This window comes from Lonchura striata, chromosome 3 (genome assembly GCF_046129695.1).
Source record: "Lonchura striata isolate bLonStr1 chromosome 3, bLonStr1.mat, whole genome shotgun sequence".
NCBI classification, from domain to species: domain Eukaryota; kingdom Metazoa; phylum Chordata; class Aves; order Passeriformes; family Estrildidae; genus Lonchura; species Lonchura striata.
This window is the reverse complement of record NC_134605.1, coordinates 17,074,200-17,090,277: the sequence shown is the minus strand read 5'-3', so window position 1 is coordinate 17,090,277 and position 16,078 is coordinate 17,074,200. Positions and strand designations below refer to the sequence as shown.

General features: G+C 38.2%; 1 protein-coding gene across 1 annotated transcript in view; it reads left to right on the top strand.

Moving 5' to 3' along the window:
* NVL (nuclear VCP like) overlaps nt 1-16,078 on the top strand; it is a 38,345-nt gene that overhangs the window by 3,117 nt on the left and 19,150 nt on the right. Inside the window, exons 5-17 of the mRNA XM_031504195.2 lie at nt 640-694; nt 1,214-1,480; nt 2,651-2,774; nt 3,063-3,139; nt 3,432-3,566; nt 5,006-5,107; nt 6,942-7,059; nt 7,542-7,686; nt 9,997-10,255; nt 12,461-12,679; nt 13,242-13,346; nt 14,102-14,164; nt 15,310-15,429. Of these exons, the coding sequence (XP_031360055.2) occupies nt 640-694; nt 1,214-1,480; nt 2,651-2,774; nt 3,063-3,139; nt 3,432-3,566; nt 5,006-5,107; nt 6,942-7,059; nt 7,542-7,686; nt 9,997-10,255; nt 12,461-12,679; nt 13,242-13,346; nt 14,102-14,164; nt 15,310-15,429 (1,789 nt within the window). The remainder of the gene's footprint in view (nt 1-639; nt 695-1,213; nt 1,481-2,650; nt 2,775-3,062; nt 3,140-3,431; nt 3,567-5,005; nt 5,108-6,941; nt 7,060-7,541; nt 7,687-9,996; nt 10,256-12,460; nt 12,680-13,241; nt 13,347-14,101; nt 14,165-15,309; nt 15,430-16,078) is intronic.

Here is a 16,078-nt window from a genome sequence, read left to right as displayed (position 1 = left end):
GTGGACAACCTTATGGCTTCCTTGATAGTTTTCCACATAATGCCCTTTGTTTCAGTTCCTTTGTTTTGTTCTTAATCGTTCTTGGGTGTGAGAGATACCGGCCACGTCTGAGAGATGAGACTGCCAGACAGGCTGTTCAGAGTAAATCACCAGTGGGTGTGAGATTGGAATGATTTCCTGACTCCTAACTCTGTCCATAATCTCACGGAGTGCTGTGTTTTCTCTAACCTGGAATAGATATTAAGGATCTCATGGGAAAGTAGGACACTGTTGTCAGAAGGATTGTTCTGGTTCAGCAGTGATTTGCTCCTATTTCCCTTGGTGAACTGAATCAGAGTGAACTCTACATCACTTATATAGGTCAGTCTTTCAGACAGGTTGGCAAGTTGATCCAACTCATCATACACTTGGAAAATATCTAAGTTTTAACTTTTAATGCTAGAAGATTGAAAGCATGGGAGACAGGAATTTCTCCCAGCATTAGGCTGGAGAGAAATTAGGCATCATATACCATACACCATATACACCATGATTATGGGGAACCACATTGTATAAATCACTTTTGTTTTATTTTACAGGTGTCTCACTTGCATTTCTGCTCTGATAAATTAATAGTTTTTGTCTTCCTTCCCTGTTAAGCACTACTGGAAGTGGCACAGATGACTCTGACTATGATGATTATCCAGAAGATCTAGTAAGTTGTATTTTATTATGATTGTTTGTAGGTGTATAATATATGATTCTATGTTGTGAAATTGCACTTGAAGGGTTTGAAAAGGGAGATAGAGGTAAGGTCTAGTCAGAGTTAGCAATTCCAACTGAGAATCTGTGGAGCTGGAAGAAGGCTTCCTGAAGGAAAAAGAGGAATTTGTGTTGGGGAATCACTTTTGGGAAGGCACACTGAGAACCTGAAGGACTTGGCTATCAAATGGGTGAACTGACATCTCCAACTACTGCCAAAAGAGGTGCCTGCTCATTAACAGGAGTCATTCCAGGGTAGATTGCAAAGGCTGCTGCCCCTTCAGCCAACACATGCAGGTTTATATGCAGTCATTTGGTTTGCAGAGGAGTGGGTTGGAAGATGCATTATCTATTTTCTCCAGCAGGGGATAATGCTAAATTATGTTTATTAAATAGTTTCCATTGACCTCTAAATATAAATAATCCTAGTTAAAACCTTGTGTATTTTCTTTACAAATGTGTAAATCTGCAGTCTGCAAATCACATGAACAGTTCCCTGCTGAGCTTATACAAGAAGGGAAATCCTGATTCTGTTCCATCCACTCCAAAAAATGACCCAGTGGAGACCTCTCCTCGTGTGAGAACAGCACCTCACACGAGCAGCCTCGCACCAGAATCCAGAGGTGAAAGACGAATCTCTGATGGTGGCTGGTACATTGATAAAACTCCTGATGGGAAAGACTTCTTCATTGACCTTTCTGAGGATGGAGAAGGAGAGGAGAAAAAAGAGATTTCTGAGGTACTTTGTGTTTCACAAACCCGAGGTGTTCTAAGTAGATGCATAGAATTGGCCCATGTTGTAAATGTAGGTAAACCTGATGGGAAGAGATGAGGATGTCTAACTCAATCAGAAGGATGAATGATTTCTTTATTATAATTATGTTAAAATACATTAATATACTATATAAAGGAAGATACAAAAAACTATAAACTTACTTGTTCTAACTATATCTCTAACTCACAATTGGTGACCCTCTCGCAGGAGTCCAGACACAGGTGGATTGAATTGGCCATGAGGCCCAAACAATCCACCTTGATCCAATCAAGGAACTATTCCAGGTAAACAATTCTCCAAACACATTCCACATGAGAAAAACAAGGAGCAGAAATACAGATAGTTTTCTTTCAATTCTCTCTGTGCACCTTTATGAAAAATCCTGAGAGAGAGAGAAATGTGCTTGCCACAGGCCCATTTCAAGCATGTTTGTACAGAAGGTAGAAAGTCACCAAGTAATGAATTTCTTCCAGATTTTTTTGAGGAAAATGTAATTGTCAGTATCAAAGAGGCCCAGATTAGTGTCCATACTGAGAGAAAGATGAGCAGAACATAGCTGTTATTTATTGCATTTGCCGGTGACCACTACCTGGGCTGTGGCTTGCTGCAGCCACAGCAAGTGTTTTTCCGTGGCCAATGGTAAAGTTTTAGTGACCCTGGGGAAACTTCTTTTTATTTCTTTTATCCTGTAATAGTACTTATCTTGTATGCATTTAACTTGTGTTAGCACTGAATAACATTTTCTTACACCTCCTTGTGACTTACTAGAAATAAAACTTGTTTCCAGTGGAATAAATACATTTGTATGGTTGCATTCATGCCCAAAGTGGATTCCTCCATGGCATGTAAATAACTAGTGTCTGATTTTGGTTAGTAGTTTTGAGGGGGTTTGTTTGGTTTTTTTGCTCTGTTGTCTTAATGAAAAAAGTGACTGTTGTAATTGACCCATTTAAAAATAAGGCAAATCCTAAGTAAAAGAGTTCCTGCAAAAAGGTGTACGTTCCTGCCTTTCTTGTCTTTATATAATTTGTGTAAGTTAAGCATCATAGACGCCCATTTTGTTAGTTTTAAGTTTTTGCAGAAGTTCACTGACTTGGAAGGTTTTGTGTATATAATTCTGGTTTTATGTCCTAGAAACCAACAGAATTTTCTGTCTTGGAAAGTGAAAGAAAGAAGACAAAGGGCAGGAGAGCAAAAAGGAAAAAAGGAGAATTTCCAGATGTAGATAGAGAAATTGAATCCATGTTACTTAAGAAAGGTGAGAAGCTATTTTTGGTATGTTACTCCAAACAAAGAGATAGTATTAGATCTTGTAATCTGTTACCAGAGAAGTATTTTCTGATGTGCAGAGAAGTGACCCCAGGCAGTTTTTAAGAGAAATTTAGCCTTAATGTTGTACTAAAATAATACTGCAATCCCGTGTCTACTACTATAAAATAATATTACACTGTGTGCTTGGCTATTTGTTTAGGCTGAGTACGTTTTGTTCAGTATTAGCAAATACATTTACGCCATGGCTAAATTTGTGTCTTCTCTTCTTTAACAGCGAGAAATAAGGGGTCAGAGCTTTACCACCCTTCAGTGAAGTTTGAGGATGTAGGAGGCAATGATGAAACATTAAAGGTTAGTTAAAATTCTGTTGGTGGGCTACAGGATGCACTGAATAAAATGTGTCATGAAAAATGACAAGAAATACTGCAGAGTTCTGCAATGGCATGAGTATGCATCTGCATGGCACTGAGTAAAGCTGCTTATACCAACAGGCAAGGTTGTTGGCTTTTCTCTAATTAATCTTTCTGTAAGCAGTCATTGAATTCAGATTGTTCAACAGAACTTGTTTTATTTAGCCCTGTCTATAAGCATAGCAAATACTAATTTCTTCAATTTAAATGGAGATTTCTTTTGTTCTTAACAGGAAATATGCAAGATGCTCCTTCACATCCGTCATCCTGAGGTCTACACCCACTTAGGAGTGGTTCCACCTCGGGGCTTTCTTTTGCATGGGCCACCAGGATGTGGGAAGACACTGCTGGCACAGGCAATTGCTGGGGTGAGATGGCTTCACATTTACAGCTTCTTCCTTTTCTGAGTTACTTTTAGAGGGACAGAGAATAATATTCTGTCAGAAGAGACTAGAGTTTTTCATTTTAACCATCCTATGATAGTCTGAAATGTTAATCTTTACTTCCTTTGTTTGTATTCCGTCTGAATCTTTGCTTGATAGAACCTCATACATAGAGTCACATTGACAAGGTTTTATCTGTAATTTAACTGTTTTGAGACATTCCCAGAACAGAGCAATACAGGCACAGGTGTTTTAAGAAGGGTATAAATGAAAGATAATTTTGGTTAAATTTACCATACTGTTTCTGATCTAGGCTCAACCTTACCACCTTTTATGAGGCATTACATTGATTCTGTTGGTTATTAAACAGCTGATTTATGAACTGGATCTTGCCTTGCCTGTGTCATACTAATGTTTTCAGAGCATATGACACTACTGGTCATAATAGTTTGGGGTGAAATTGAAGCTACTGTGCTACTGTTCTGTTTTGGATATAAATCTAAGGACTTTAAAGGGCTCTCAGTGATAACTGTGGACATTTCTTTTTCTTTAATACAGTTGCTCTTTAAATATTACTGATTATAACCTTAAAGTTAGATGCACATAAATTACTGACTTTTGTAGTGCAGATAAATAAGAGATATTTATTCCTGAAATGCTGGTTACACGCTTCTGACATTGTTTCAGATGTTTTAATTAAGAAGATTTAGATGTTTTCTTTGTAATATTAGAATATCTTTCTTATTGTAAAATAGAGCCCTTTGAATAATTTGATGATATTTAATGCTTCAGTAAGTATCTGTGCGCTGGAAAGGTACTACATTTGAGGAAATAAACATGTCACAAGTGAAAAACTTGGAGATTAAATAAATTTAATGACTGCTTCTTAAATTTTTTTTTTAAATGAGAGATTTTCAGTAGTGCTCTTTTAGGCAAATTACTTTCTTTGGGCACCATAGAGTCCTTGGTAGCCTTGAGTTGCATAACTTAGGGTTCATTTTCTTTTATATATTAAATTAGGGATAGTTTTCTTTTATATGTATTTCCAAGACCTTGGAATAGGCTGCAACAACCTGTAGCACTACTGTGCTACAGTTTATTAAAATTGCAGTTGTGATATAGCAGAAAACTTCGAGTGTGAGGTTTGCAAATATCTTACTGTACAATCCTGCACAGATATTTCTGGAACAGGACTCTGGGAACCAAACCTGCTGGGGAATACCTTCCACACTGCTAAGCAATGCTTTGTTACCCATTTTAAGTTGGAGGATGCTCCTTATCTTTTTTACCAATTCCTAAAGATTTAGTCTTGAGTATGTAATTTGTAGGTTTAAAAGATGTCATACTGAAAAATGTTTGTCCTCAAGGACAGCCAGCGTTTCTAACCTCTGGATATATCATAAAATATTCCTTGTTTCCTCCAGGAGCTGGAGCTCCCAATGCTGAAGGTGGCAGCAACAGAGATTGTGTCTGGAGTGTCAGGGGAATCTGAGCAGAAACTGAGAGAACTGTTCGAGCAGGCTGTGGTAAGACGCCCACTGAAAATAGCTCTGTGAATTGTTTGTCTTTTTCTTTATAAAGATCCATACCATTGCTGTGGTTTGAATTAAATGTGAGTGAATCTTTATCCTGCTACACACATGACTTGTCCCCCCTTCTGTGACCAGAATTCCATTGTACTGTCATCATCTCACAGAACACAAAGCTTACTATTCTGAAGCCTTGACAAAAGATGGTTCATCATAGCAATGTAAAGAGAGCAACATAAATTATTTACATATTTGGATCTGCTCGGCTTGATATGTAAAAAAAAAAAAAATATTAAGAGCCATTCATTGTGCTTTTTTGTGACAACGGGTTTTTACTAGTTTTGTATGGCATGGAATTTGAGTGAATTGAGAGATTTTAGGCTGTGGCAGTCTAGGCAGAAAGCAGGAAATTTGGAACAAACATGATAAGAGCAGGAGAAAAGTTAAAGTTGGAGTCTTGCTTTGGTGTGACTTCTGGATGTAGTAGGAAGCAAAGAGAACAAGACAGGTTGAGATAATTTTAAGAAATGCAGATGTTTCTGGTTTTTAGTATGAGGCTGATGTTTTATTTCATGAGGCCGGTCTTCTGTTCCTGACCTGAGAATGTTCTGGTTTTCTGACTTTATTTCATTTTTCTATTCTCCCCCTAAACTGTTTGTAGGTACTTAAAGTATGCCCCTAAACAGGGCAAAAAGGTTGTTTGCAAAGCTGTTTGTTATGTTTCCTGTTCATACTAAATTTTAATTTTTAGAGAGCCTTATTAAGAAGTTGTTTAAAATAAAATTACATAGGTTATGACAAGGAGTTTTTAGAAATTATGCATGTTTTGTATGTGTAGTGATCAAGGGGAGGTTGCTGTAAATTACTGTTACAGAAATAACATCTTTTGCATAAAATACGTAATAAAATACATAAAATCTCTTGCCTTTCTGATAGTCTCCTACATTCCCTTAGGTAGTTTCCGCAGCAGTTTTTGTGCAGGGGGAAAGCCGGTAATAAAGATTACTCATGATTTGTGTGCCGTGGGATGTGCCCGGCCTTTCCCCTCGGTCCCAGCGGAAGGGGATGACCACGAGATGGCGCAGCCGGAGCTGGGAGCACCCAGTGCTGCTGGGGAGCCGCCGGCTTTTTACCTGGGGCTTCTTTGGAGCAAGACTCCGCTGTTTTCCTTAAGTATCCCTTTGCACAACTTGTGCTTTTCGGGAATATTGATGATCTTACATCAGCTAAGCACCGTTATATTAGTTACACTAATTATTGATCCGTATTATTATTGGATTTTAATGAAGTTCATGGAAGTTTAGAACACTTTTGTGAGTTTCTTACTGCTCATTTTTACTCTTTGAATGTGGTCGGGCTCTGTAGTAGTCTTGAAGTTCCATGACCACCTACTGCTCCTTTTGTTTCATTCTGTGTGGCAATAATTCTACTCTTGAAATTCCACAGCTCTAATGTCACTAACAAAACAAACAATAAACCTAACCAGACCTTTCTTGTGTGCTTGTCGTTTATGGACTTCAGCAGGCAGTCACAATGAAATATTTAGAGAAAACATAAGGCAACACAGAGGTATATTTAAATTTAGACACTGTTTGGAGACTGTCTAAAATTTAATATCTCATGCCTTAATCATTCCATAGCTTCAGATCAGTGAAGTTTCATAGTCTGTTTGCTCTCCAGATTGTCAGCAAGAACAGCAGAATTATTCCAGGACTTGATTGTACAGCAGATTTACAGTAAGAGTTAGAGATCAGAAAACCTGAAACATCTCTTTCTTGTAATACACTCTGTCAGTGTGATTTTGTAATTATGAATCTTCCCTGTTCCTTAGTCCAGTGCTCCCTGTGTCCTTTTCATTGACGAGATCGATGCGATCACCCCAAAGAGAGAAGTCGCATCCAAGGACATGGAGCGGAGGATTGTAGCTCAGTTCCTCACTTGTATGGATGGTGAGTTTCAGGAACAGCTGTGCTAAAAACAGATTATAATTATCAGGCTCACTGTCTGCTTCCTTTCAGTAGTGGCTTGTACTTACTTTAGAGGAGATAGTGGCAATAATTTTTCTTATTTTGACTCAGTTTGCCTGGGCAATGGTGGGAAGACCATAATAAATTTGAAGGGGTGTTACTACAATATTTTGACAGTGGTCTGTACAGCATTATATAAGCCTGTCTGTTGTAGAAACAGAAATAATGGGGAATCTGTTAAATTTATTAATAATTAATTAATCTGTTAATTTTAAAATTTTTGCTTGATTGTGCAAAATTCAAGTTTTAGGTAGTAGAGACAGAGACGAACAGCAGTTCAGTCGGACTGAGTAGTTTATCTCTGCTGACTACTATAATGTGCTGCAGAAACAGAGTCCCACAGATATGGGAACAAAGTTTGGACAGTGAATATGTGTACTGACTTCCTTCCTTATTTCCCGTAGACCTGAATAATGTGGCTGCCACTACCCAGGTCCTTGTTATTGGAGCGACAAACAGACCTGACTCCCTGGACCCTGCACTGAGGAGAGCTGGGAGATTTGACAGAGAAATTTGTTTAGGGATCCCAGATGAAGGGGCAAGAGAGAAGTATGTGTTGTGAAGTTAAACTTTCTTTTTGATACATTGACAAATAAGAAAATAATGTGCAAGTTGACTTACAAATTAAGGAAAAGTACTTTGGTGTGCTTAGTTCTGTTTGTACATGTACACACCTGTGGGTCAGCACACACTGAAAAGTTGCAGAAGACATTAAGTGAGCACCTATCTTGGTAGCTCTGCCTACATGTGGAGTAATTTCCATTCTTATGTGCAGATCTCCTTTTAACGTTATGTTAATAACTTTCCTAGTGCCTTAACAGTACAGATGATGTAATTTTTTTATTAATTTTTTTATTATTTAAGACATAACGTGTCTTTCCTCATGTTCAGGAAGTTAACATTCTGTCTTTGGTGCTTCCAATGTAGTTATTAAATTAGGAATGTAAATTACGTAAAGCCTGTTTGTACCGTAAGCAGCAGGCCTGGATTCTTCCATTCCTTTCCTCATGGAAATACACCAGTCCAGGCATTAAGCTGAGATGCAGTCATCCTATGTTGTGTAACTGTCCTTTTTTACTCCAAAGATCTATGACTATCAGACTAAGTTAAAAGAAATAAATCCATTTTTGCATCTTTAATTAAAAAGGAACTGCTACACATTTTCTCAACAGCAAAAAACACAGGAAGGGAAGTCTGAAAAATTTACAGCTTATCTTGTTATGGAAAGGAAAGAAAGGTTAAAGGATAAGTTTCTTGGTTTCAAATAATAATATTTTCAGGTTGAAGAGGCAAACACAGTGGCCTGCAGTATTGCCCACTTTGTGTTGTCAGCACTCAGGCCTTTATTCCCACTGGGTTATTTTTTTTTTTTTTTTTTCTCTTCCCTTTCTTTTTCCTCCAGATTTACTGCCCTGTACTAACTGCGTTCCTCTTGGCTGTGGGCAAGACATGCAGGTGGTTAGAGGCAGAACTAATGGGTATCTGAGGAGATTGTGATTCTCTGATAGTTCCTAGGAGCATGGTAAAATGCTGATATTCCCAAAAATAGCATGGAGAGGAGTTGTGGATGGCAGAGCCATCGTGGTGTGTAGAGATCATTCACAGGTTTGAGTGGAGTCACAGGCATTCATGGTGTTGTTTGTTTGTATTTTTGTTCCTGGAGGTGTAGGTTTCCAGGGACTGATGATTTTCTTTTTAAATTCTTCCCTCCTCCTGCTTTCTGTTTTGTTTTTTTTTGGAGAGCATGGTGGTGTTGATTTGTTCCTTTATTTTAAAATGAAAGGGTTGCATAGATCTTATAAGTCCTCAAAGTGTGCTGATTTACAGGGTGAGTCTTGCTGAAGGCAAGATTTGAACTGCTGATTTGTGGTTCTGCAGCCTTAAGGGGTGGAGTGAGATAAGAAAGTGTACCTGGAGATCTTGCTTTACCTGTAAAGTATTTTCTTGTGCAAATTCAGAATGAGCCATGTGTAGTCCTGAACTGTTTACACTTCAACTCAATCGATTAACTGCAGCTCTTGTCAGACAGGTTAAAAAATCTTGAGAAACAGGCTGTTATCCCTAATAAAGATTGAAAAGAGATGACAGAACTTGCTAGTGGGGAGGGAAAAAGATGAAATATATACAACTTTAGAGTTTTGAAGAGTTTAATCACTTGGGTTTTTCATAACTTTTCTATAGTTACGTTATTTGAGCTAGAAATAATTTGAACTAGTTTTTATAGGAATTAGGAATATGTTACTGATCTGGACTTCTTTGGTTTGTGCTGCCTTTTAAAAATGTTTTCCCAATGAAGTTATATTTTGCTGTTGTATTCTTGTATTCTTCTTTCTGTGGTCAGGTAAAGATACTGAAGATTAAACCAGAGCTTCTCACACAGTCTGATTTCATTTGCTTCTTGCAGAACAGCTTGTTGTAAATATTCTTCAATAAATAAATTTCTAAAAAGTGGCATGGAACAGATATTGCAGCCTTAGGTTGTTAGGAGTACAAGGTTAAATTTATCAGAGGATAACTTGTGTGCATCTCCGTGGTACACTGAGATTTACCCTGTCAGATTTTAATATTGGAGTGGAAAGGTGACCTGTAATTCTTAAGTCGTCAAAACTACTGATTAGCAATGCCTGGTTGGGGCTGTTGGGTTTTGTTTAAGAAGTGACAGGAAGTTTATAGCACAGTTCTGTGGGTTTCAGTGGTGGTTACTTCCTACTTGAGCAAAAATTTCCCACTGTGCTATTTCAGTTCATGTGGACTGAAAGAGACATTAAATGCTGTTTGTTTTCATGTGAAGAAAAAAAAACGAACAGCTTTTTCTCCAGTTTATATTTTCTTTTTTTTTTTCTTCCCGTACTTGATTAGAATTCTTCAGACTTTGTGTCGCAAACTGAAGCTCCCGGAGTCGTTTGAGTTCCGTCATTTGGCACGGCTGACTCCGGGCTATGTGGGGGCTGATCTGATGGCCCTGTGCCGTGAGGCAGCCATGGGCACAGTCAACAGGGTCCTGATAACATCTGGGGAGCACCACACACCTGGGGGGAGCACAGCTGAAGGAAGCCCAGGGGTAGGAGCAGACATCCTGGAGGAAGAGGGCACCAACCAACCACAACTTCCACCTAAGGTATGTGTTCCTTGAAGCGTGTGTTTTTAACATCTGAAGAGTTGAGCCACTTTGCAGTTAGGAAAGTCATTACTCATAAATTATCAAACATCCATAGCCAACCTAATATTAAATTTAGATGTAGAAATGGCAGCTTGTAAGGCAGGAGCATAACTGCTAATGATCCATATAGTGGGCCTGGAAAAGTAGATCCCAAACCCCAGTCCTCCTAAAAATTATGTTCATGTTTTTATACAAGGTGTGTTTTTTCCCTGGGATTTTTTGTTTTGTGTTGTGTTGTTTTGTCTTCTAACAGAGCAGAGTTTCAAAGAGTGGCTGTACCTCTCGTCAAAAGTGTATTGACTGTAACAGAATTTTATAAGTATCAGACTTGAACTGAGTATTTTGCACCACCTGTTTGCTGTGCCCTCAGTGATATGTCTGTGATGATGCCTAGGGCTCTTCCCTGACCTGGTAGAGTTACAGTAAACCAGTCTAGAAGTATTTATGCAGCCTTTGTTTGCCTTCCAGCTATGTGATGACTTCAAGTAAATCACATGTGTCTAGTACCTGTAGCAGGTTTGAGTAAGAGAGGAGCTGTGAAAATGCAGCACGAGCGGATCTTTGTTGCAGAAATTAGTATTTCAAGTGCCAGAATTACTCTGGTCTAAGTAACATGAAGGTTAGTGAAGCAGAACAACTTTATATAGAAATCCTTGGTCCTACTTCTCAAAATTCAGAGTCTGTATATGCCTTCATTATGTGCAGGCCTCCTAAAGATTTGTCTGGAGATAAGCAGGCCTAAATGCACATTGTGCTCGGGTTCTGTTTTCAGGAGGGCTGTCAAAGAGCAGTGTTGCTGTGATGACAAGAATCAGTATAAAAAGCTGTAGTAAGCCTTTGTATTAGTGTAACATAAGCATAGTGCTTATACCTCCCAGTGCTTCCTGGGGCCTGCTGTAGCCAGAAAAAAGTGGGGAGGGGCAGGTAGTTGCAGCTTTTATCAACATCACCATGATCAAAGGGGTCATTGAGAATGAGGAAGTCTAATCCTAACAAAGCCATGTTTTGATAGCTGGCAGGAGGTTGACATAGTCTAATACAGGGTATTGTCATTAAAACCCTTGTATTATGTTTATAATGGGAAAATAAACATACAAAACCTTTAAAAATCATTCACACAATTAGAGTAAACAAACCCAGTGGTCCTGGCTATTTCAGAGGTTCTCTCAATGGCTCTGTTAAGAGGAGGAGGGAGGACCTAAAAGGAATATCAGGCATTCAAAGCACTTGTATTTCTTTGGATCAGCTGTAGAACTATCCTGTATGAATTTGATAGGAATTGATACTTTTTCTTTCTACGCCTGTAGGAAAAACATTGAAACTTAACAGAGTTTTTACTTTATTTTCCCCTCTATTTTATAATGAAAATCCTGATACAGTTTTACTTGTAGTGCAGTACCAGTTTGCTTTGCTGCTGCCTTTTGTATTAGAATGGGAATGCATTTATGTTGTGAAGATCTAAAGTTCTTTGGTGGAATGTGTTCTCAGTTCCCAGTATGGAACTGATTGGAGAAATTGGAATGTACCTCCCTTGGTCGCTGTGGTCTGCAACATGGGGCAGTGCAGAAAAGCATTACCCGGCATCTCTGTCCTGTTTGCCCAAATTTTTGCAGGGCCTGATTGCAGAACCCAGGTCTAACCAGGCTGAGGAAATGAGTTGTCTTGAAATTAGATAGGTGTTAAATCAAAGTGAATGTTCTAGAAGTGTGTTCAGAGTTTTAACAGTTTATACAGAACTGAATACTCTGTAAATTGTTGGAATTATGCTGTCCAGCAGTTTTCACTTATTCCTGAAAGCAGTTGCTTGTTAAAAGTAGAATTAATACATATAAATAATACATATTTTGGAAATCTCATCATGGAAATAACTTTTCCTAGTCAATGTGGGAGAAGCAGTAGGAAGAATTGGAAGGCAAAATACATGTGCTAGCTCATTTTCTGTAGCATCTTTTAGGCTCAGCTCAGTGCCTTCAGACCTGTTAAATGTATACAGAGCTTCCCGGAAACATTTTTATCATTTATAGTAATTTGCATATTTTATGTGCATTATATATAATAATGTGATTGATAGTTGAAGTATGGCTTTGAAAAAGCCCTAAAAATGGTTCTGGAAATCTAACCCAGTTGCATAATCTTTTTCCCTCCCTTTCCATGTACGTTAAGGATGAATTGCAGAGACTTTTGGATTTGCTGAAGGAGCAAGCCCCCTTGCCTGAGGAGCAGCTGCAGAAGCTGTGCATTGAGATGAATGATTTTATTGTTGCACTGTCATCAGTGCAGCCCTCTGCCAAGAGAGAAGGCTTTGTCACAATCCCTGATGTGACATGGGCAGACATCGGAGCCCTGGAAGATGTTCGGGAGGAGCTGACCATGGCAATATTGGTATGTCCTAACCTCACTTCCAAAGGGCTTTTGCACTCCCCCCTGTGCAGGAAAAAAACCTGTTGGTTTTCAATATTTATTTAAGGTATAGGGCTATTTTGCAATATCTTTATTTAAAGCAGTCACGCTTGTATAATTTACTTCAGAATTTGTTTGAAGTCTGGTGTTTGTATTTAATATTTTGCTTTTCATATTCATGCTTTCAGTGTGTTTGTATTGCTCAATCTTTAAGTATTCTAGAAGTTGTGTACCAATAACCTTGGTTATGCAACTACCACACGAAGAATTGGGGACTACTTAGCTGGAAGCTTAGCAATCTTGAACATTAACACCTTTAGGTAACTTTGGTAAATAAAATCTTTGCCTCTGAATAAGGATATTTCTCCCATTCAGGGGTAATTATCAGTGCAAGATATTAAGTTGCTGATCAAATTTTTATTCTTTTAGTCTATAAAAAATTGGATAAAGAACTTGCTATGAATGATTTTTCATCCAGTTGTAACTAAAATGAAAAGTTTCTTGTTTTCTTTATTCCAGAAATAACAATGATAATTTTTTTTAGGCACCTGTGCGAAACCCGGAGCAGTTTAAAGCTCTGGGCCTGACTACTCCAGCTGGTGTCCTGCTTGCAGGGCCTCCAGGGTGTGGCAAAACACTGTTAGCTAAGGTAATGCATTTTCTAAACATCATTAAAAATACTGGAGAATCCTCTTGAAATGGATGTTTTTGTAGGATGAGTCTGGATCATAGTGCAAGAAGTTGGCCTTTTGCACCACATTTCATCAGAAATCTAAATTTAGGCCTTTGTGCTGAAGTGATTTGATTTTTCTTGCAGAAAGTTATAACTTTACTTGAATGGAGGGGGAATTCCTGCAAAACCTGAAGGAATGAGCTTGATTAAGGAAGAAATAGCAAAGATGAGAAGAAACTCTGTTTGGAATATTTTACTATAACTAAATTATGTATTTGGGAGTACTCTGCAGCTCTTAGTGAAAATAGTTCTTTCTGTTGTGCTTCTTGAGCATTTCAGTTCTTGCCACATCTCCGTGTAAATGCAGATAATCATGCAAATTTCAGATTGTTTCTCATTTTGTCTTCAGGTGCTCTTAGGGTGTTGAATATATCTTTAAGTCCCATAGTTACTGGATATTCTGCAGCTGGTGTGGGGGGGTTGGGTGTGAATCTGGAGCTCCCTCATCAGGGAGAGAGAATACATTGCTAAATTCCCCACTCCCCTCCCACTCTTAATTACATATAATTATAGTTTGTACTGTTTTCTATATTTTGCAAACAGTTGCTATCTGTATGTTCTTCCCCTTATATTTGTTTATTACTTTTATTACTCCATGGACAGAACCCAAGCAGACATGATAAACGTGTGTTTTATATATCTTCATCTATCTGTCTTTGCCTTTTTTACAGGCCGTGGCAAACGAGTCTGGACTGAACTTCATATCTGTGAAAGGTCCTGAGCTGCTAAATATGGTACGTGCTAATCATGGGGCTTTTGTTATGTATGGAATTCTTGTCCAAAATGTGGGGCAGGCAAAATTCCTGATAATTACACAACTGGTACTGGTGCAGCTGGAGTTGCCTTATTTAACCTCTCCTTAAAGTTTTTAGCAGTGAAGTTGTTCATGTGGGAAGAAAAAAATCACCTGTGTATCTTAAATATTTATTTTAGTTTAAATTATGTGGCATGTAACCCTTCTTGACTCGAAGTAGGATTTGTAAATGACCAGCTACATACATCACTGCTTTTCTGTAGCATGGAGATTTTAAATGTCAACAGATAAAAGTGCTGTAGTTCAAATTTTCGAAGCACTGGACTTAGAGGTGCTGTGATGTAACTTCAGTCCCTTTCAGAGTCAAGAGAATGTGTTGAGCTGAGCAAGGTGGCTGCAGCTCCCATGTAGTGGGGCCATTATCAGTAATGTGGAAGCTGAAACCCACATACTGGATTTTATCTCTTCCCAAACATTTTTTTATATGCCTACTTCAAGTATTGATACAGATAGGAAATAGAACACTTAAGTTAATGAGGAGCCCAACTTCCATGTGAAATACAGAGAAAATGGTTGGCTGTGGTTCAGAGACTGTGTTAACATATAAATTGTATCAAAACATATTTGTTTGGAAAAAACTAAGTTTTTCAATTTACAGCTTCACAGCCCCTGTTCCTACAATTCAACATTCAGAGTGAAATTCTGGCTGACTTTTCAGTTCCCTACCACCAAGCCTGTCTTCAGGCAACAACTCCATGAACTTCAGATGTTCATTGTGTTCATATTGCTCACTGGGTTTGTTTAGGAACAGCTGAACAACAGGGTCCTTAACTAAGACTGTATTTGTTAATTCTCATCACCAAAATTATGGCAAGTTAGAGTTCTTGTCCAGAAAAAAGGAATTCTTTTAAACTCTGAATGTACTGCAAATTGTCAAAAGTCAGCTAGTGACAGTTCCCCTGTAAATCATGATCAGTAAAGAAACAGAGATAAGAGACTTGTCTGAAAAAAAGCAGATTACTGGGTTGGATTTCTTCCTTGCAAAGTGCCTTAAATAGTGTTTAAAACTACTGCAAAACCTTCGTGTCTTACATAGTTTCAATGCTGTGTCTCATATTGTTTCAGTATGTGGGTGAAAGTGAGCGTGCTGTCCGTCAGGTGTTCCAGCGTGCCAGGAATTCTGCCCCCTGTGTTATATTCTTTGATGAAGTTGATGCTTTGTGCCCTCGGAGGTCTGACCGTGAAGTGAGTCTGCCTTGGGATATCTCCACAAATCAATCCTCTCAGTTACAGCTTTTGGGACATTGCAGGCAACAGAATTTCCCAGAAGGATATCTCCCAAGAAAAGCAATTCACTAAACTTTTATTTGAGTGAAATATATTGGTCAAGTTTTATAAAGCTTAATACTTTTTTTGTATGCATATATAAAAAAATATCCAGAGAAATTCAGGTTAAGTTACTAAGTTTGGTTATAGGATGTCACTACTATGGAATTGCTATTTACCTCTCAGTAGCTCACCTGCTTAAAATTTTGTTTCAGAGGTTTCAATATTTAAGAACTCTTTTCCTTCAAAAAACTGAATATTGAGAAATTTTGTCCTGTTGAGGTAGATATCAAAGCAGCTAGTAAAAATATTTGTATGTACTCCTTCAAGTGAGTCCTTTAGTTTTGATGGGCAAGAAAAGGTTTGACACGTGTAAAAATATTTGGGAAGTGTGTAGATAGCATGAATTTGGGATGCAGATATACTAAGAGTATGAGAGAAGGACTTGGCAATGGAGCTACATTGGAAGTGTGAAAAATAAATTTTTTCTTGGAGTAATATTTCAGTGCAGGGAGTTAGTAGATCTTTTGTTTCTTTTACCTTGAAATATTCACATTCCCAGTGTTCC